The 21,491-nt window shown below is 51.7% G+C and overlaps 1 protein-coding gene and 1 long non-coding RNA gene across 4 annotated transcripts in view; one reads left to right on the forward strand and one right to left on the reverse strand.

Moving 5' to 3' along the window:
- Nucleotides 1-4,679: 4,679 nt before the first annotated feature.
- On the reverse strand, nt 4,680-12,607 carry LOC120619245 (uncharacterized). Its single transcript, XR_005657441.1, has 3 exons — nt 12,406-12,607; nt 9,049-11,073; nt 4,680-7,396 (listed from the first exon to the last, which is right to left on the reverse strand). It is a non-coding gene; the product is annotated as an uncharacterized LOC120619245 (long non-coding RNA).
- Nucleotides 12,608-13,330: 723 nt separating this feature from the next.
- Nucleotides 13,331-21,491, forward strand: part of CAMSAP2 (calmodulin regulated spectrin associated protein family member 2) — a 36,440-nt gene continuing 28,279 nt past the window's right edge. Inside the window, exon 1 of one of the 3 annotated variants that reach the window (XM_039883521.1) lies at nt 13,331-13,554. In XM_039883521.1, the coding sequence (XP_039739455.1) occupies nt 13,416-13,554 (139 nt within the window). In that variant the 5' untranslated portion in view covers nt 13,331-13,415. The remainder of the gene's footprint in view (nt 13,555-21,491) is intronic. The other 2 variants (XM_039883520.1, XM_039883522.1) reach the window with 2 other exon arrangements.

The following is a 21,491-nucleotide window of genomic DNA, read 5'->3' on the forward strand; positions in this document are numbered from 1 at the left end:
CTGCCTTGAGCTGAACGCGCCTAAAAGTCAGCACAGAAAACCTCATCCACCCCTGGTTCTCAAACCGAACTGAGTTTGAGAACACACTTCCCGAGGGGAGGCATCAGCGGAGGACCTAAGGCTTGAAGATGATGATTTTTTTTAAGTCCTCGGAAAAGAGGAGATAATACAAAGAAAGGGAACACTCAAAGCAAACGTCAGCTACTCCACGCATTTTCTGAGCTCGCTGGCCTTTACACGTTTGGTTCGTCAGGGTCAGCGCCAGGAAATGTGCTGGTAAAGGTGACTGTAGCAAACCTGGATCCGATGGTGACGTCGGGGGTCTTTGCTGTGTCTTTGGAATTTTTTTCCTGCATGTTTTAATATGAGTGACTAAAAGTTTAGAAGACTCAGTATTTCCAACCGAATAATGAAGCCATTTTGTGCAATTCTGACCCCAAAGCAGCAAGACAGCCTCCTGGCCTCCCGGATCCGTTTGCCGCTTTTCAAATTAATGTGATTCTTCAAATCCAATTAGGGGTGAAGGACAGAAGCCCCTTTGACAACATCCCTCTCTGTCGAAGCACCTGCGATCACGGGACATCTCCGCCGTGTGCCATACCTGGCCAGGCGCGAAGGTCGTGAGGTTTTTACTGCTGCTGCACAAGGAGCAGGCCCGCCCCTTCCCTCACTTCTGTCCCTGAAGACGAGCTTTCTCATCCCGAGTCAGCGATCCTCACCTGGAGACTGGGGAGTGTGAGGGGCAGAAGGAGGGGACAGCCCCACACTGGGCATCGCCAGCCCCCTGCAGCTGAAGGCTAGTAGTTTGGAAGGGCAGCGCGGGCTTTTCCTGCCGTGATGCTCCGTCGTGGTTAAAAAGAGAGAACACGTGCGAAAATGTTTTCAAAATTGTCTTAAAACTGCTACCTCGTCTTCTCTTCCCTGGTTAAATATTTCTTGCTCTTGAAATATTGGTAATATATGTTGATATACATTTTAAATATAATATGTAATAACATGTAATAAAGTATGTATTATAATAATAAATAAATGTTATACGTTATATTTAAAACTATATACGGACATAAAAGAGCAGCCTAGCCCACCTTCCCTCTTAGGACGCGACCCGGGACCAGCTGGCGTCACTGCCACCGACAGCTCGCTGGTCAGAGCTTTGCCACGTGGCTCCACAAAGCAGTCGCTCTTCCTGACATGACGGTTCCAGAACCTGAAGGCCTAGTTCTTTTACAGGCTTCGAGAATCCTTTCTCACGCATTACCAAGCAACTCATGTTACTGTAAATTTAGGAGCTCAGAAATTCGGCCATGATCAAGAATTCCACCTAAACCTTCCTGGAATGAGGTGGACGCATCCATACGTTTTATGGAGCCATGTCTGTCTCTTTTTAGTGAATCGGTAATTCAGAGTAAGAGAGGACCGAAAGTGACACAGAGCTAATCGGATGTCGCCCAAGTCCCTTACGAAGCGTCTCCCAGATAAAATGCCGAAGGACAGTTTTATGGATTCCTGCGTTGTCCCTAATGACAGCAACGTAATAAGAAACATACTCCGTGTCATCTGTTTGGGAAAGTCCCCTTTGATCAGCGGGCTGGTGCTGGTGTTCAGTGACACGCGTGAAGCCCCACGCTCTAGTGTGCCAGAGAAACGGACACGGGCGGAGGGGACCTGGGGGTCCCCCAGCTCACGTCCTTGACGGAATGACTGCATCGGACGTATCCCAGGGGCGAGGGGTCTGTCTCGTTTTAAAGACTGGCAGAGGAAAGCATTCCTTTCCTTTTGGGTGACCCATGTCAGCGCCGTAACAAGCCTCACAAGGATCGAATCGACCAGGTTTTATCCAAATGCTTTGGCTGCAATAATTCTGTTCTTAGTGGAAACAGAAAGCTGTCTACGAGTGTCATCAGCGTGACAGCCCTTCGTATGTTTGGACACCATAATTAAAAGCTGTTCTTTATGCCGAATGTGTTACCTCCTTTAACCCAGTCATTCTCACCTGGGGGCGATTTTACTCCCGGGGAAAATGTCTGCAGACTTGGTTGTCACAACTTGGGCGGGGGCGAGGAGGGGGAGTCTATTGGAATGTTGCGGGGAGAGGCCGGGCATGGGGCCCCACACCCTGCAATGCACAGGACAGATACACACACACGTGCACACAGGGCAGAAGACTGTCTCCCTCTGTCCCCAGCTCCTGTCCTGCCCACAGTGAGGAAAACATCACATCAGCTGTTTGACTCACCCTCCAGGTCCCTCCCGCCTACTGAGTGGCCCCAGCAGATGGAGCTGGAATGAGGTGGAGGGTGTGACAGACAGTAAGCAGCCATCTTCCCCCTGCACACATGTTGAAATTCATTATTTTTTCTTACTCGTCCAGCCCATCTTTCGTGCTGAGTGGATAATGTGCCAACAGAGTCTCTGTGAGTCATCTAAATGTGAAAACACACTTGGAACCAAGATTTCAGGGAACGCAGCGTGCTCCTCACAGAGCTCCAACCAACCAAGTGGCTTTCTGTGATGCTCCAGGTCTCTGGTGTGGATATTTGTGTGCGGAACCGAGCATGACGCAGGAAGGTCAAACCTGGCACGGAGACTCAGCGAACGGCAGACTCGCTGGCGTGGAAGGAGCGGTTCTGTGATCGTTACGCGAACCTCAGCCTCTTCTCCTTTTTTTTTTTGACCCTCTGGAAAGCTGTAATTTGAATTTAAGAGCAGTAGTTAGGAGAAAAATGCTAATCAAAATCAGAAAACCCACGTATTAACCCCCGTCATGAGTGAGCACGATGGAGGGCAGGCCCGGCTTTCGCCCCCCGCAGCGGAAGTGCAGTCCCCTGAACTGGCATCAGCCCCTCGTGTGCCCCAAATTTCCTCCCACAGTTCTCGGCTTTTCCCAGATCACCTCTCCTCCTCGCCGTGGCTAGCCTAGTTTCCCTTCTAGAACCCTCCCCCCCCCTTTTTAAGGTTAGCCTATAAGGGGTCTACTCCCACTATTTTTGGAGAAGGCACACAGCTTTTCCATGTTTAGCTCCACGATATTGAGAAACGGGGTTAAAAATAAACATTGGAAAAGGTACAAAAGTTTGAGAAATTCACCCAAAGTCATCTTAAGCACGTGTCCTGAGGCCACAGGGGAATGTCCCCGGAGGGGGCCCGACTCGGCCCCTTTGTCCGGCTGGTGCTGTCCAGAGAGCAAGAGCAGATCCCGGGGGCCTCAGTCCACTTCCTGGGACTCTTCCCCTCCCCTGGCCGCAGCTCGGGGGGACCGTCACCACCCTCCTCCTCCACTGGCCGACAGTCCGATGGGACTTCGGGTGTGCCCAGAAACCACCCAGACACACGGAACCCTGCCGTGGGTCGTCCCCGTCCCCCAAGAAGTTTTGTCTGTCATCGCCACACAGGACATGTCCCTTTCGGCTACTCCTCGGCCAGCGCCACATGCTGAAGGGACCACGCAGCATCGGATTGTTCACATGAGCTCCCCAGAAAGGAACAGGGAAGTGGGGCCACCTAGATGCCAAGTGGGTTTCATTTCACTGTAGAATCTTGATGCCTCACGTCTCCTGAACACCTTGATCTCAAATAGGGAGACCGAGCCCCAGATGTGATCACTGGCCTGTGCCTCAGTGCAGAGCTGGAAAGACGGGCGGTCCCCCGACTCCCTGAGGCAGTGAGCCTCCCACTTCACCTGTCCCTCGCCTACCCCCCGCCCCACCTGCCAGGAAAGGTGCTAGGTGGGAGTAGGGCGTGGCAGGGAAGCAAAGGGCAGAAAAACTCTGAAAAATGGTGACACAGAGGGAGTTAACCTTTTATGCCGCTGTGGTTTTCCTCACGTGTGTGTGTGTGTGTGTGCGCGCGCGCGTGTGCGTGCGTGCAGGACTCATGGGGCCTGTTTCTTCTGTTTTAGCTATTTTAACAGATAAATGATATAGGGAATTGAAAATGGGGAGTTGAGAATGAAAAGTCTTGAGAACCGTTTTACAAATCTGTTCTTATTCTACTTTTATTTCTGCTTTGCCAGCAGCTCGTTCTCTGTGGCACGTTTGTTAGAGTCCAGGAGAAAAAGCATCGAAGAGGAATCTTCTCTAATTAGGTCCTACGGTTAAAACCCACAAAGGAGAAGATGACCTATCCTTGGCTCCATCATAATGACTGTGATTTCCATTTTTTTCTTTTTTTTAAGTGAATTAGATCAAATTTAAACACTGGACCGTTGTTTTTCTTTTTAATAGATGTTGGGTTTTCTACTTAGGAGGTGCTTGTGTGCTTTAAGACAGAACGTGAAATTAAAGAAAACAAACAAGCAGCAAACTGGTTGTGTGACACACTGAGCTTGAAGTTTCTTAGTTTAGCTGACCTATAAAAGCACACTGTTACCTAACGAAATACATGTGCCAAAACAATCTTTGGTCTACCAGAAGTCCAATGAATGGGTAGACGCCAGGTACATTTTAATATGTTTCTTTCCACGCCTTTGATTCTTCTAGATGAACTTCACCAACAGCTCCAGCAACCTTATGTTTAGCTGGTGGCAGACTGGAACATTAAGTGGCTGACAAGGCTCGTGAATGGTGCTTTGTCTGTGCCCTGGGCTGCAGGGAGGGTGCTGTCCTGCCCCCCATTTGCCATTTCAGCCTCCCTTTGCTGAGATCTGTAACTTGGCTGGAACGCTGTATTCGCCAGGCAACTTTCGGGCAAGGGATTTTTTTATTTTTTATTTTTTTATAAATTCTGAAAACACACACACCAAGTAAAACAAACCAAGCATTTTATGCAGAGCCGGACTCTCTCCTTTCTCAAGTTGCGATCTCACTTTTTACTTTAAGATGTTTTGGGAAAGGATGCAATTAGGAACGTGGGTATTTTGGTAAGATTTCTGATTGAAAACCAATCATACTCCTGGCAAGACTTTTTCCATCACGTAGCTATAATTCCATTTGGAATCTAGGGAAAAACTAAGACGTGGGCTTGGAAAACATTGGGTAATTTGTTTTCTTTTAGAGAATGTCCTCTAAGAAAAAGTGCCTGGGATTTTACTGAATCAGTTAAAAAACATCTAGTATAAAATCCATATAATGCTGTTCGTATACAATAATGTATGTATATACTTTTATAAGGAATACAAAATAATTTTTAAAAAGTTCCATGAAACTGTGAGTAACCACGGGAGTGTCACCAAATTCAAGGGTCGAACAAGGCCTCTGAGGTCACTGGGGCCATCGTTCCTCCAGGCGGGACTGTCCCCGTCATTGTTTCATTCGGCATTTTCTGCAGCCCCCCGGAATGTCTGAAGCAACACAACACAGTCCTTTGAATGACAGCTGTCACTCCGGCGTTTCCTCAGTCGGAGCAATGCTCGGTGGAGACCATTTTCTAAATTGAACGCTGCTTCTGATTTTCATTAGGGGATTTAAAGTTAAGGCAGTGACACTCTTTGCTAATGCTGGGATTCTGTTCTGGGATGGGTCTTAGTATGCAACTTATAGGCTAAGCATCGGGGCCAACATTTACTGTAGACTCCTGCTATAGGCCCCATATACCAAATAATTTTTTGAGGTTTTATTACTTTATCACAGAAAATGATTCCATAAAATGGTGTACTATCCATGTAGACTTCCAATTGAAAGTGTCTGGTGGAAAAGAGTTTATTGCTTTTTTTTTTTCTTTCTCATTCCACCTTCCATTCTGAATAACCTAAAAGTAAAACGTTTCTCACGTGGCAAAAATCATGTTCTGAGTTATCGAAGTTCCATAAAGAATATCATTTTACATGCCACAAGCTCTTGCCTTTTCAAATTCTCAACGTCAAGCTGTAATTTTCCTCTTCTAGATTTATCCAGGGCCTTTAAATTAAGAACTTGAGAAGCTAAACAGGAAGTTACATTTCTCTGAACTAGAAAATTAGGAGGAAGATGGGGGAACGGATGAGAAAACTAAGCCAGGGGAAGGAAGCCACCATATTTTGCTTCTGTTAATCAAAACCCTACTTTCAAATTCCTGCTCATGTCCTGACCAAAAGATCGCACGTCACCAAGAGCAGTCTATCCTCAGCTGTCCTCAGTCACAATGTAAGGGACAACCCCGTTCACAGTCCATTTAAAAGAGTGCATGAGTTTAAGCACAGCTCCTAACTGGTGCTTTAAAGAAAAACTTGATTTCTATTTTTAGTGACTAAAAAAGAAGGAAAATTAGCCCAAATCCCATGACTTGTTGGAATACCAACGTATCTGAAACTACAATAATAACTGTTTCCATAACAAATATGATACAAAAATAACAGATTTTGCTCTGTTTTTCTGAACACTATTCGAAGCCAGTTTTGGTTTAAGAAGCTGAGCCGGGCCACTCGCTCGGTTTAGCTAATTAGAGCAGCAGCCTCTAAACCTGGGGGTTTCACGGAGCAGCCTGGGATCCCGAATGCACGAATAAATGAATAAATGAATAAACCGGAAAGGTATGCACACACGGTTATCAGCTTCTCATCTGACCAAGTGAGGACACATAAAAGCTCGACCATCATCAATATTCGCTATCATTTCATGAGAAAGGACATTTTAACAACAACAACAAAAAGAACTGAGAAGGGAATAATCTCATAATAAAAAATAGTCCTTCAGAGGAAGAAAAATTCATTTTACGGAAAAAAAAAAATCACTACATTTTTTTCAGTATAAAGTCTAAGAAAACACACCAGACTAGTATTTAGGAACCACTGGGAGCCGCCTGGTATAGCGTACGGGGCCACAACCCCATTTTAGCTACTTAAGGTATATCGATCTGTCTCTTGGCCCTACAACGTTAACGTGCGTATTTTCTGTTACCTGTTAATTCGATTCTTTCATCTAGTCAACAAATACTTCCCGTGGTCTATTATCTGTTAGGCACTGATGGAGATTATGAAGCAGCGTCAGACGGGTCTTCTCTTATGATGCACAGAAAGAGTCCTAATTCAAGACGAAACCTAAGAGCACACGGATCGGTCAGGAGAGCCAGGGCGGGGCAGGGCAGGCTTCATAGAAGTGGAGGCATTTGATGTAGATAGTGCAAGAAGGTTTGAGTCGCTCGTGTTGGCCTGGTGGAGGGCACTGTGAAGGAGGCTAGTGAAATTATCCGAACTCCGAGGCCTTGGGCAGGATAAAACACAGCCGCGGCCTTGGGCGTCATTTGGCTCCGTGAGTGCTGGAGAATACCAGGGAAATGTGACTGTCAACACAGGCGGCTTCACAGAGGACCTCCCAAGTCCAGGCAATGTCCAGACGACCTCGGTGACGAGGCGTCGCCCCAGCAGGCAAGGGCGATGGGAAGCTTCCCGACCTTGAAATCAGAGTCCGCGGGTTCGAGAGTCAGCGCTGTTCTTCCCAAGAAACCCTGAGGAATTCTTAATCTCTCCGGCTCCATTTTCCATCTGTAAGGGGAGATTAATGCCCTTGTTACCTGCTACTTAATGATCGAATGACGTCGGCTGCAGATGTGAAGGGCCTAGTACGGTATCGGACGCATGGCCTGAAGTCACTGAGTGTGCTGACTGTGGATATCTGCTGGAGCCTCAGAATTCAGGTTTAGCAAGAGGATCGTGTTTAGTCCAAAGAGCCTGAAAGGAAAGGAGCAGCTGCAGAAATGAGTGGGGGGGGGGGAGTGGGGGGTGGGGGGTGGGGGGCGGTGATAAATTCGTGGGAGTGGGAAAGGGTGAAGGGAGGCGAGCGCTATCTGGCCCCCTGGCCCTGCGGGGTGAGAGAGGCCGGCTGAAGGCTGATGACACGGTTCAGGCCGGGGGCAGTGCCATCAGCAGAACTGGGGAGAAGCCAGTGAGAGGAAAGCGAGGCCAGTGTGTTTTCAGCCGTGTTGACCTGCGGCCTGGGGCTGGACCTGCCCGCGAGGCCCAGCGGGTTTCGGGAAGGTCCTCAGGACAGGGGTCAGAGCTGAGCTCCAGGTGAGGGCGTCACCTGTATGGGGTGAGAGTCAAGCCACAGGGATGTCACTGCGATCCCGAGGCAGGAGCGCGGGAGGAGGAGGGAGCCAGGCCGCGCCGCGTGGCGGCCGCCAGGGCAGGGGAGGGGAATCTGGGAGCTGGGAGTGAGCCGGGGGGGGCCGGGAGGGCAGGAGCCTGAGAGAGGAGCTGGTTTTGAGTGCCACATGCCACAGAGGCCACAGAAAGAAGGGCGCGGAGTCGCGAGGAAGCGTTCGCGAGGGCCTTTGTGAGAAGTTCCAGGCGCGCGGCGGGAGCAGAAGCCAGGCTGCCGGGACGAGCGAAGAGGTTGGGGAAAGAATTCGTACTAATTCACATTTTGCAGAAGCAAAGGTGCCTACGAACGGAAAGCGACCGGTAACCTAGAGAAAAGCCGGTCTCCGGGGCGCCGCTCCGGCCGCCGAGCATCCTTCGCGAGCAGCCCGGGCTGCTCCACGACCGCGCGCGCGTCGCTGACGCCCCAGAGCCCGCCGCGCTGCGCCCTCCGCTCCGGCCCCGCCGCGCCACGTCGCCGCGAGCTCCGCGTGGGAGGCGGCTCCCCGATGCGCAGCTCCCTTCGCTTGGCCCTCGCTGCTCGTGGGGGGCGTTCGGGCTGACGCCATCCAGACGCTGATGCGGGGCGCACCGCCTTCCTGGGCGGCGAGGGCACGCTCTAAAACCCCAGGCCTTGGTGGCTTCGGGGGTAGGACGACCGACCACACTGACCGCCCACCAGCCGCGCCCATCCACCTGCCTCCGGTGTCCTTCCACTTTGGGTGTGGCCCCCGCCTTTCCTGGAGAATCCCCAGCCTTTCCGCACGACCCACCTTAATGCTTTCTAGGTTTAAACAAGTAACTCCTGCTCTGAAGGTTTAGGTCCTGGGCGCGAGGCCGCCGACCGCTCTGCCCTTCGGTCACGACCCGACCCGGTCGGGTGCACAGATGTCACCCACCCACTGCAGACTGTTCGCATCAGGCGAACCTCGGAACTTGCCCCTCCCCCCCTTTGTCTTTCAGCAGCGGAACCCAGAGAGCAGAGAAGCGACATGCGGCAGGACAGCACTGGAACCCGCATCCATACGCCCAGCCCCGTGCCTGTCACCTCTCTTTACCTGCCTTCAGTGGTGCTCGGATCGTGGACGCTCGCCCACTGTTGGACACTCAGGGGCCTTGGTCGGAGTGGGGAATGAGGAGAGGAACAAGGTCTTAGTGCTGTTTGCGGGAACCCGAGGGCCAGGCTTCACTGACTCACGGGGCGACCCCAGGAGCTTGCGGCTCTCCGTGTCTCGGCTGCTCCAGCCCCGCACGGCCTCATACCCGGTAGGCCTGGCTGGAACTGGTGTGAAACTCGGAGAGGTAATCCTCATAAAATTTCGCTGGCCATTCGGACAAAAGCCACAACTGTGTCTAGAAATGACAGAAAGTCAGCTACACAGCACAGACCCTTCCATCCCATATTGGTTTGCTGGATGCTGCTATGCTTTGTCTTCGGTCAGCTATGTGTCCCCCGGCCCCTTGGTCATTCTTGACCTGGTCGAGTCAAAGTTTCCTTCTTCTGGTTCCTTGAGTTTCAAAATAACGTAAGGTCTTCACCACCCAAGTTCCCTGAGCCTTGATTTCTCCATTTGCCGAGTGACGATAAGAACAGGGCAACAGTGAACAGGTAGCGCAGGGCTTGCCACACAGCGCGCGCGGTAGTAGACAGTAACTGTTACTATTAGCGTAGCTGATTGAAAGCGGATGATAGTACGTGGACACATACTTTCAATTTTAAAGGATCACGGGAGGTCTCCCTGCGGTGCTCAACGGCTTAGTGTTTCTTTGTTTCTCAGATTTCTATGAAAGTAACAACGAGATAGAGACGCCACAGTGAGGGAGAGCTGGGCTGCTCGCTCCGGCCCTAGGATGGCTACGTTTTCTCATTAAAAATTTGCTTTCTCAGCTGTCTCGGTCAACACTGCATCCTCGGCATGCTGGTGCTCAATCAGGACTGGCTAATGACTCGGTGAATACATTTTATGACCATCCGAACACAGAGAAATGGAAGGTGGTCTGGCTGAGACTGTGGATCTTCCTGGAAAGAGGAGAGAAATTTTTAAAATAGAGAGGAGGAGGAATACGTATGTAGGAACAGGGGTAGCTGTTGCCTGATGGGTAGAAATTCCGAGCCTGGAGAAAAAAAATTAAGGGACGGCTGTGCCGCTGGCCACGCTGGCCCAGAAAACCACTGGCTATGGTTTGTTGTTAACGAAGTCAGATATCCTAAGAAGGCGGCGGAGAGCATTTCTTTTTGACAGTGGTATTCTGCAGAGAGTTCCAGTTTGTAAAGGGATCATTCTGAAGGTGGCACGAAGAGCACCCTGTTAGAGTGTCTGTCCCCTGAAAAGGAGGCCTTCTTCATTGTCCCCAGGGTGTTTCTCTGTTAATAGGATCCTCCTACTATGACCCGCCCTGAAAGCTAAAGCCGCTCTTTGTGCAGGTGTTTTTCTTCCGTTCCTAAACTCGCTCCTCCCCAGCCAGGGTCACAGGAATGCCATCGCTACTAAACGCATCGCCACCGAATCAAAGGGACACGTCAGAGCAACTGTCTTTGTTTGTTTCTCTCCCTCATTGTGTTTATTTAGGTCGGAATCATTTTCGACAAAATTCGACAAGCCTTACCCAGCATCCGCCATGAGCAGAGCCAGGTCACAGATGCCGCGTAAAGCTGATTGGACACAGTTTCTGGACTCAGAATCTTGTATCGCCTTGCAGATCATTAAAATGACTGGCAAAATGTTTCCGTACCCTGTTCGGCCTTTCTGGGCTATGGCGTCCTCTTAATTTGGCTCGATGCTCCAGAAGCCAGTCGAAAGTGACTGTCAGTACTTTAGGATAGACAGCAGTCCCTAAGAAACCTGCCTGATCCTTCCACCTACCTACATGTTCTGTCTGCACTGTCCCTTATTGCACTGACCTCCTTTCCATTGCAGTAATTTATGGACACGTCGGCCTCCGTAATCCAGGGACAGAATGGGCACAGGAAGCGGTGTCCGGAGTGGAGCCGGAAGACTGGTGCCTGTTTTTTGAAGCCAGACTCAGAGGTGAATCAAGCATGAAGTCTTGGCGGTGCGACTCGATCTCTACGACTCTCAGTCCTGCATCTAGAATTGAAAGATAATGATAATGGCGATGTCACAGGATGGATGCGAGAATGGACCACGCTGCGAACTACTGTCCGTGTTAAGGTGGCTACGCCCAACGTGCTCTAGCAAAGGCCCTTGTCCATGAGACACAATACTGTTAAAATTCACCGAATTGTCGAACAACGATATTGACCACCCCGCGGTGAGTGATTCTTCTCGCCGCCTCTTTCCCCAGCCCACAGTTAGCAAGGCTTATGTGCAGTGTGCTCTCGGGTTCAGGGGGGAGTATTTGTAGGGATTAGACAGGAACCGAGGGGCCAGCTGTTGGCGGAGCCACCCTTTTAGATATAGGGTCCAAAGCCCCTCCTGGCATGCTTCCTATAATACCAGGGAGGCCCTGGGAGGTAAACCTGGGCTTGGGAGTCACTCAGTCCTGGGTTCAAACCTAGTTATATGTAACTAGTGAACTCGGGTGACACAGGGTGATTTTCAAACTTCTCTGAGCTTTAATTTTCTCACCTGTGGAATGAAGATAACTCGGGATTTTACAATGATTAAAATTAGATGTGTGACAATGAGATATTGTGAGAAATTAGTGAGTTAAATGAACTCAGGAAGCATTAACTATAGTATCCATCCTTGGTCCCTAAACAGCAAGTGAGACCTGCAATGGCCTGAGCACTATAGAGGTGCTGGACACCGGCCTCGTCATCAGTGGGAGAAAAGGACCAGTAACGGAGGCTTGCACACGGCGTGACGAGTGCTGTGACAGAAATAACAGGGGATGCTCAGGGACAAGCGGGGGAGGCACCTGTGGGGCAGCCCTGGCCAGGAGGGTGTCGGGAGCTGTCAGGGGGGCCTTCCTAGACGGAGGGGTTGCTGTGAAGAGGCCTGACAGTCGAGCAGGAGGTAAGCCGGGTGGACAGAGAGTGCACAATGAGTGAGGACACAGCTGAGAAGCCATGTCCCTTCGGGAAAGCGGACAGGGCTCCGACGGAACGAGGCCACCAAGGTCTGTGGGCGCCGGATGCGGGCGGACGACCGTGTGCTCTGTGAAAGAATTTACGCTTTCTCTGGAGGGGACGGGGAGGCGCTGGCGGACGTGTCCCTCATCCCGAGGGCGTTTAAGCGGAGGGCGTCGAGTTGACAAGTGTCCCGACGTCGTGAACACGGGTTTGGGGCTTCACGATCCTAATCCCGGTTAAACCACGTGTGAGTGAATGACCCCGCCTCAGCGCCATCATTTTGGGGCCCGCCCGCGATAACGACCACCCACCCTTTAGGGTTACTTCGAGGACCAACTGGAATTCTGCTTTTTAACAAACACCGGCTCCTTTTGCTTACCCTTTGTAGCTAAAATACGAAAGCCGGTGCCAGGCCTCTCTCCTCCCTTCCTTCCCTTTCCTCTGCCAGCAGCGTAAGCAGCAGCAGCCCCGCGCCGGCGACGCGGAGGTCTCCAGGGCGACGATTAAAGCGCAGCCGCACGCCAGCCCGGGCGCCCGAGCGAGCGAGGCGGCGCATGCTCGGTGCGCCGTGCCGCGGGGGCCGAGAGCCCTGCGGCGAGAGCCGGGGTAGGCGGGGCGGGGCCGGGGGGCGTGGTCAGGGGCGTGTCCGGGGCGGGCCCCAGGCTGGGCGGGCTCAGAGCGCGGGGCCGCGGAGCCGCGATGCCTGCGGCTGGATGGAAGCCGGGCGGGGGGCGGGGCCGGGGCGGAGAGCTCTCAGGGGCCAGGGCCTATCCCGAGGGCGGGAACCCTACCACAGGGGACAGGGCCTTCCAGGGCCCAGGGGTGCCTGGGGCATGCTCAGTGGCTGCAGCTGCTCCCTCGGTCCAGTGCCGCAGCCGGAAAACCGCAGCGGCGGCGGCGGCGGCGACGCGGGGGGGAGCGGCCGATCGCGGCCGCGGCGGGGAGGGGAGCAGGGAGGGCGTGAGGGCGCGGGCACCGGGAGCCCGGCGCGTGCGGCGTGTGGCGGGAGCCGGCGCGGGCGGCGGCGGCGGCGGCGGGGAGCGCGGGGCAGGGCCGCCGCGGGGCTTTGACGTTCGCTCAGCGCCGGCCGCGCGGCCGCCCCCGCCCCTCCGCCCGGGCCGGCGATGGCGCGCCCGCCGCCGCGCCGCGCCTGCTGACGGCCCCCGGGCCCCCGCGCCCCGCGGCCCCCGCGCGTGCGGCGGGGCGCAGACAAAGGGGAGCGGCCTCGCTCACGCGCGCTCGCGGCGGGCGGGGGGCGCGCGGGCGGCGGCCGGAGGCGGCGGGGCTCCCCGCGGACCGCTGAGCCGGCCCCACGGCGCGAGCGCCCCCGCCGCCGGCCGCGCGCCATGTGAGGCTCGGCGCCCGACGCCCCAGGCGCCGCCGGCAACGATGGGCGACGCCGCGGACCCCCGCGAGCCCCGGAGGACCTTCATTGTCCCCGCCATCAAGCCCTTCGACCACTACGACTTCTCCAGGGCCAAGATCGCCTGCAATCTGGCCTGGCTGGTGGCCAAGGCCTTCGGGACAGGTAGGGCCCCCCCCCACGGACGCGCGCGTCCCGCGCTCGTGCCGCGTCCCCGGAGCCCCTCCGTGCGTGTCGCCTGCAGGCGCCGGCGGCGATGCGGACCCGGAGGGGAAGAAGGACCGGAGAAATGCGGCAGGTTCGGGTGCGACCCAGCGCCCTCGAGTGCTCGGCTGGGCTCCGGCCGGATTCCTTTTTATTGGATCACAAAAGTGGCTTTTTGTGTGTGTGTGTGTGTGTGTTTTGTTAAGCGAGCAATTTTGTCCTCTTTTGACCTAGAATGTTTTTAATTTGTGCTGTTTTCCTCCTCGTGCTGCATCCGCTTCCCCCTCACTCACAGGTCATTCCGTCGCCGGCGACCTGAGGTGGGTCTTCACCGCTGGGAGCAGGGACATGGCCCATAGTACTATATCGGTTTGACATTTGTAATGATGGCTGCTGTTCAGGCTCCGGAGTGGCAGGTGGCCCAGGTCGAAATGCCCTGTGAATTTTTGTTGTCATTCTTTGAGCCCGGATCATCCATCCGAACACATTCCGGGCGCTTAATTAAAGCAGTTATTTCAAACCAATATTCAGCTTGCCGATTGTAGGGTACAGTGGTCATTTCGTATTACGGGTGAGACATGTTCCTTTTCCAAACGCATTCGGGCTTCATATATTAAGAGAAACAAAAACCCCTACTCTGGAATTTTTATTTTTATTTTTAAATGGGAGACTTTTTGAGGGCATGTGCTGTTGACTCGCACGGGCAATTAAGCACTCCCTCCGACACCCGCCCCTGCAAAATAACAGGAAAAGGGCCTTCTGTAATTCCTTAGCTGCAGCTTCCATGTTGTGCAATTCTGGAGAAAAGTATAGGGCTTTTCATTTGGAGATGCTCCTGTGAAGTAACTTTCAGTCATTTTGTGAGATTTCTGTGCCCCAATTAGTAAATTTTGGGTATGTGAAATATCTGTTGAGAAGTTTCTTAGTATTTACAGACTTTTCTCCAAATGCTAAGTATAGTTTGTTTGTTTTGGGGGCGGGATGGGATGCGGGGTGAATGTCTCATTTCCACTTTTAGAACTGTGAAAATATGTGGGTAAAGATGTAATTCATTCTTACTGCGTTAACATACACAGCTGAATATTTTCAGGACTGCACAGTTTAGTTAACTAGCAAATGAATCTCAGTGTTTGGAAAATTATCTGAATTAGTTTTGAGGGAGACTTCACATTAGCGTGATTTTATGTATTTATGACAGCTTTCATTTTATTTGAATTCTCATGCTTTGGTATTGAATTAGAAAAAGATGTTAAATGTTTTAAAACTGGCATCAGGAGTCAATGTAATAAAAGTCATTCTGAAATAATTTAAATTTTAAACATTTCTTTGGAACTAAACATGTAGAGTAACACATAGCAGGAAGCACAAAGCGTTAGTGTATTTTTGTGTCCTGGCGCCACCGATAACGGCAATGAGAATAATAATCATATTTTGATTTTGATGTAAGCAGCATATTGAAGTTAATGTCCATTTGGAGGAGAAACGAAAGCTATTTAAGTAACTAGAGAAGATAGAAAGAGGGAAATGTATATGGTGACCTGTGTGGAAAAGCAGACGAGTGGAAGGCAGAGGGAGTGACGTTTCCTTTCCTTTGACACAGAGGACACTTGTAGTACAAATGTCAATGTGTTGCCCTGGATTTGCAAGGGCTGCCAACCAGCAAACGGCCTACTTTCTGCCCGTGCATGTAGTAGGTTCTGGCGCGCCGGAGGGACACACGGAACAGCTTCCGGGAGAAAGGAAGTGAGAGGGACGGGTGCCGGTGGACCCCCTGCCCCCCCACCCCCATGTCGGCTCTGTGCTCCTGCTGTGCATTAGTCGTCCATTTGGGGTTCACAGCAACTCCGGGGCGTAGGTGGTGTGTCCCCCATTTAAAGAACAGCACGGTGCACAGAGAGGTCAATCAGCCTTCCTGCCGCCGTCACACTTTGGTGCGGGGCAGAGAGCACTTTGCATTGGGCCGTCTGACTCCGGGGTCTGACCTTGCCGGGGACCGGGCGCACCAGTAGACGCCCAGCACTCTGAGTATGCTGCTTCGTTTCTTTCTATAGCAGCCCTTCCGATAGTCTCGTTTTTTTCTTGTTTTTGTTTTTTGATGAACGAACAGGCTCAGAGAGATTAATTTGCTCAAGATGAAACATCTGGCGAGTGCTGGGTTCTGCACGCCAGCTCAGGCCACTCCGCCTCTGAAATCTTTGCTCTTCACATCACTCTGCAGAGTGATCTTGTTATCTGCAAGTGTGAAAAACGTGGGTATAGTGCCTGTTTAAAGTTTTTTTTTCTTTAAAGAAGAGTGGCAGATCTTAAACTCTCCAATGGTTTAGAATGATTGGTACTTAGTAATATTTGCCTTGATGGTTGGAATAGATAAAAAGATCATATTCAAAATAAAATGAAAAACAAGTTTAAAAGACATTAAAACGCTGACTTAGTAACAAGAAATTAATACATTATTCACATTGTTATGTTTGTACATTTTGTATACTCTTTAATCAACAATCTTTCAAAGTATAAGTTTATATGCCTTGACTAGAGAAAATGTAAGGTTTCATTTCTTTTGATACAAATATTCATTTGCTACAGACACTGTCATGCAGCAAATGTTAATAGACAACGTATTTCAAAGGTTTTTACCCAATGGTATTCAATTAATCATTCAAAAAATTAGTCCAACTTTGTTATGTTTTACTAAAATCACTTCTTTGGCGATGAGATATAGGGTCTTCAGGCACGATGTAAGCTTTTTCTGTAAGAAACTTTCTGACTTTTAACATATTAAAAAGTATTGAATTTTAGAATCATATGTTGAAAAAGTCATTTAAAATGATAGCTAGAAATCAATTGTGGCCATAGAATGAAGTTATTGAACCATAAAAAAATAAATAAATACTAGCATTGTAATACCTTCAAAGCAGATGGAGTATTTACTTAATTTGAAGTCTTATGTCAGAAGCTTTGAATCCTATTCTTCACACTAAAAATATTCCACATAGCCCAAATCGTAATAGTTCATTTTGTGGAAGAATGCAGATACAGTTTTGATCAAATGAAGAATAAGTTTGTTTAGATGTATTTTAATCGATAAACAGATACTCTAATTACTTTAAGCAAATTGCAAAAGAGGAGGAAGTTAAACTATTCTGCCTCTACTACTGTATGGGAACAGCTTAACCCTTTTAAGCAATGTTATTACTGAGTTTGTGTAAATGTTCCGCCCTCTTAAATCCTTTGGGGGAATGGCAGGTGCAGAACCTCTATGACACTTCCTTACTGAATTCTTGAACTTGGAGTCCTTAGCATGGAGTTTAAGGCCTACTTCCTCATGTCGTTTTGTCATTTAAACTTTATCCAGTATTAATCTCTTTTTCATACCATTGAGTTTAGCATCCTTTTTTTTTTTTAGCATAATTTCTTTGTGCGTTCCAATATATCTTGTTGTCGCAATCCGCCATAAGCTCTGACTCTTACGCGTATGCGAAGGTTGCGATGGCAGTGGTGGCCAGGAGGGACTAGTAGCAGAGAGGCCAGTTTGGGGAGTTATTGCAGGAGTTTGAGCAAGACATCCCGGGAGCTTGACGGAGGGTGGAAATGACGATAAGGCTGCTAATAATTACTGAGTGCTCACCGTGTGCCGGGCACTCGTTTCAATCCGTGTGACAGCCCGAAGAGGTGGAAACTCATCATTCCAGTGTTACTGATGAAGAAAACGAGGCCCAGAGGTTTAGGGCGTCACCCAGAGCCGTCTTCCGGAGCCTGGGAGTCTGGCTGCAGCCTGCGCTCTTGACCACGGTCCCACGATGGCAAAAGTCAAGTGAACAGGGGAGGAGGAGGCAAAAGACAGAAAAAGCAGCAGAGATATAATCCCTAGTATCTCCAGTGACTGAATTTGGGGCGCAGGGGGAGCGGTTTAAATAAAAACGTAGTACGTAACGGATGAGGTTGCCTGAGGTTGTGGGGAGGGTGAGGTCGCCTGAGCTTTTGAGCCATGGCGACTGGGTAGGTGAGGGGTGGCACCATTGGCAGAGAGAGAGCAGCCGGCGGAAATGGACGTCAGCTGTGTTTTCGGAATCCTTGAACTTGATGGATGGGTTGGTTCAGTAGCTTCTCGGAGAAACCCAGTGACGTAGGCAGCGTGAGCGTAGGAGTGGAGAACAGTCGAGAAGCAGAGGCCAGAAGTCACAGTCTGGGGATCTGCTGCGAGTAGAGTGTAACCGACATCGGGCAGCTCGTTGACGGCGAGAAGACAGTGCAGACGGAATCTAGGCTAATGGCCACCGAGTGAGCGTTAGGGGGCGCCGGGGAGGCGGAGAGCAGTCAGGAAGGGACGCGACAGAGCGTAAGTCATGACTTTCCCAGTTTTAATGAATCGGCGATCTGCGGAGAGAGAACTGGAATTACCCCGTTTATCAAAGTTTTACCCACCATTTTGCCATCCAGTAATGATACCTGCTTGAATCAGTGACTGTCGATTATCGATGTCATTAATCAGTGACGTCAATCGATTCCTTCTTTCTCTTTTTCTTATTAATTCATTTATAGCAGAGTGGATGCACTCACTCTTGCTTTATTCAGCGGCTTATGATCCTATGTCATCATCATTTGTTGTGATACTTACATTGTCCCAGATTTGGCCAGTGACATCGTCTTTCTGCTGGGCCTTCTGAGCCGGCCCGCCCTCTGCCGGCATTTCCTGGCTCCACGTGCGCGTGGCCACACAGGTGTCCTCAGCTCATCTCGTGCGCCTCCTCCTCCAGCCCTGGACACAGCCATTCCTTCAAGAGCCCTGCTCCTTTTGGTGGCAGACGGACGTTAGGAACCAAGCTCCGGGTTCAGGCTCCCCGCTGCGGGGGTCGGGCCCTGGGCTCGGCAGCACACGTGCACGCACGCGTGGCACGCACCTAGGTCTTTCTCTGCAGACGGCTGGGAAACGCCGTGCGCCCCCCTGACGCGTCGCGCTCCAGTCCCATGCCGCTGGGCTCATTCGGGCCCTCTCCACTTCTGCCCCCCCTGCCACTGAGGCATCTGGCCCCATTTTGAAGCTGAGGTTTCTTTGTGACAATCCAAGCGAGGAGCTGAGCAGGCTGGTGGCTTACAGGGAACCGGAGCTCAGAAGGGGTGCGTGAGCCTCCCGGGGTGACGGTGGGGCAGGGGAGGCCACCGAAGCCCAGGACTACGTACAGCCCTGGCCGCTTGGCGAGTGTGGGGGCGAAACGGGCGTCTTCTTTGAAGGCAGAGCTCCACGTCGGAGACTTCATGGTCTCGTAGATATTTGAACGCTGGCTGCGATGTGGGCACTGTGCTAGGTGCTGACACCGGACAGCGGGGGCTCCGCTCTCGAGGCCACATTAGAGGGGCAGGAGGAGAAAGCACGGCCGCGCCTCGTAGGACAGTACTGACTGTCACACGGAGAACCGGGCTGGGTGACTGGTCGGTGGTCGGGGAAGGCGTATCTGAGATGACGTCTAACTCAGATCCGAGTGGGAAGGGCCGGCCACGTGAAGGTCGCGGGGAGGAACACCATGGGCGGAAGGAACAGCTTGTCACAGCCCCAAAGGCACGGACCCGGCCTATCACAGCGATGGAAAGGCTTGGGCGGCTGCAGCCCCGTGGGCCCAGGATGGCGGGGGACGTTGGGGTCCAGAGGAGAGGAAGTAGGAGGCACGTCCGTGGAATTTGGAGAAACTTGGACTCAGAAGTTAATCATCACACCCCAGATCCTGTCTTGAGTAAGTGGGAGAATCAGGGCTCGTCTTTAAACCCAAAGCCCCAGTTTTCCCGCTGCGTCATGCCACCTTCTAACGGCGGTGGCTGTGGACCGGCTGGGAGGGGTGGGCTTTGAGAGGGAGCGGTGCCGCAGCGGGAAGCAGCGGCCGCGGGCCAGCCCTTCCTGTTCTAAAGAAATCGGTGCTATTTGCCGGCGTGACTTGTGCATGCAACAGGTAGCTAACTCAGCTTTATAGAAAATTACAGACAGTTGCCTTGAGCAATACTCCCTCCACCTGCACCTCCAGCATTTCAGGTGATGGTTAGTTTCAAAACCGAGGTCTCGTCAGGACGGATAGGGACCCGGTGAAGCTTCTGCCTGAGGCCCGGCGCGCGGGAAAGTCTCGTCTCTCCCTCCTTCGGATTCGGGGCGCGGCGTTGCACGCGCTCCCTGAGTAGTGCTTTCTCAGCTCCTGTGCGCTGGAGGTTGGGGGAGGGTGAAGCCTCTTAGCCTTGATTTCACCTAGTTATTTTCTGATGTGCTGTTTCAGTTCATCTGTTTTCAGATGCGACACGACTCCAAAACTGTTTCTTAAAAAAAGACAGTCTCGTGCCGTTGGCAGAAACGATGGCCATGTTCAGAGCCTTCTCTTTAGCATATTTAGTTCTTGAAGACTTTTTAAAAGTGACCTATTTCATAATATTCAGTAGGCAGTTTTGATCCTTTTGGGGGTGGAAAAGTCGCTTTTTGTCATCTTCAAACGCCCTTTGATTTGCTGCGGATCCCCTCCCCATTCTCCGCCCTGGGATCTCTTCAGAGCTGCCGCTGTCCTACCTTCGGTTTGTGGTCGTGCCGAGGCCGGATGGAAGTAGCCCCCGAACGGTCTGTCCTCCACCTTCCAGCCTTGTCACGTCGGCAAACCGCTGTTTTTTTCCGAATCTTCTAGCTGGAGGGTTTGGAGCTGGGGCTCTGCATGGATCGGCTGTGTGCCCTTGGGCAAGGCCTCCTTTCTTGGGTTCCTTGTCCGTAAAACGGGGACGAGAGGATTGTTGGGATCGAATGACAGAATGCATGTTTAGGACGGTGTCTGACACGGAGGAGACCCTTGGTAAGTACTAGTGGACTCGTAGTATCCATCTGTCATCTGATTTGCCAGTTCGTCCAAGTCGTCATAAATACCACGTGCGAGACGGATATAGAGCGGTAAACAAATGTTAGGTGGACGCACAGGTGTGACGGAGAAGCTCGTTATCTTGATAATGAGCAGTCACTTTGCACAGTTAAAGTTTAGATACCGGCACCTTCACTAGTTATTTTTTTCATTGTTCCGGGAAGTGGAAATCCAAGGTGTGTGCCTTTTATAACAGTTACGTTAAAATCACGTACCTCGCCTCTGAGAGCGGCTCTTCTGCGTGGCTTCCGTCTGGTGCCCGCGGCGCTGACGGCTCGAGTCCCGGCACCGTGCCCTGTCGTACTCTGCGGGCGTCTGTGCCGTGCGCAGGCAGCTGCTCAGTCGGCGCCGAGGGCCGGCTCAGCACTGGTTAATGCAGCTGTGAAGGCAGCGGCGTGTTTTCAATTATTAAATGGGGATGATATTTTTAGATGTCACCCAAATCCCAAATTGATACAGCTACTCTTGACCTCTTTCCAGAGTCTCGTCTGGTCCCCAGCTGCTTTTCGGACATTTCCACTTGGATGTTTTCTCTGTCCGTTCACCGCTCACCGCGGACTCACTTCATCTCCTGATCGCTGTCATCTTCCAGCCCCGATTTCTACCGCAGTCACTGTCAGATGCCAGATTAATTGTCCCTAAACATCAGTCTTAATGTGCTGCTCTCTCTTTTGGAACTGCCAGCCGCTTCTCGTGGGCTGTCATGTAAGGGCCTCGCAGAGAGCGAGCCCTTCCGGGGCCGAGCCTCATGCTCCTTCTGCTGCGCTTCCCGCTGCTTCCCACGCGAACCTTCTCCACCCTCACTGTTCAGTTTTGTGTCTCCTGATGCCCCCCCTTCTTCCTCTCCTCGCTTCTGCTTGGAAAGCCTCTTTTTTCCCGATTAAACAAGTTCCGCCTGGCCTTCCCCTCCGATTTCTTCACGGCGAAGTCCACTGTTGACGCGTCCTCTGTGGCAGTCTAAGCGCGTAATCGTTCATTCCTTTCATTCGGTGGTTGATCGTCCGTTGCTTTGTATTGTCTGCA

The sequence above is a fragment of the Pteropus medius genome, unplaced genomic scaffold (genome assembly GCF_902729225.1).
Source record: "Pteropus medius unplaced genomic scaffold, Ma_sr-lr_union100, whole genome shotgun sequence".
Classification (NCBI taxonomy): Eukaryota; Metazoa; Chordata; class Mammalia; order Chiroptera; family Pteropodidae; genus Pteropus; species Pteropus medius.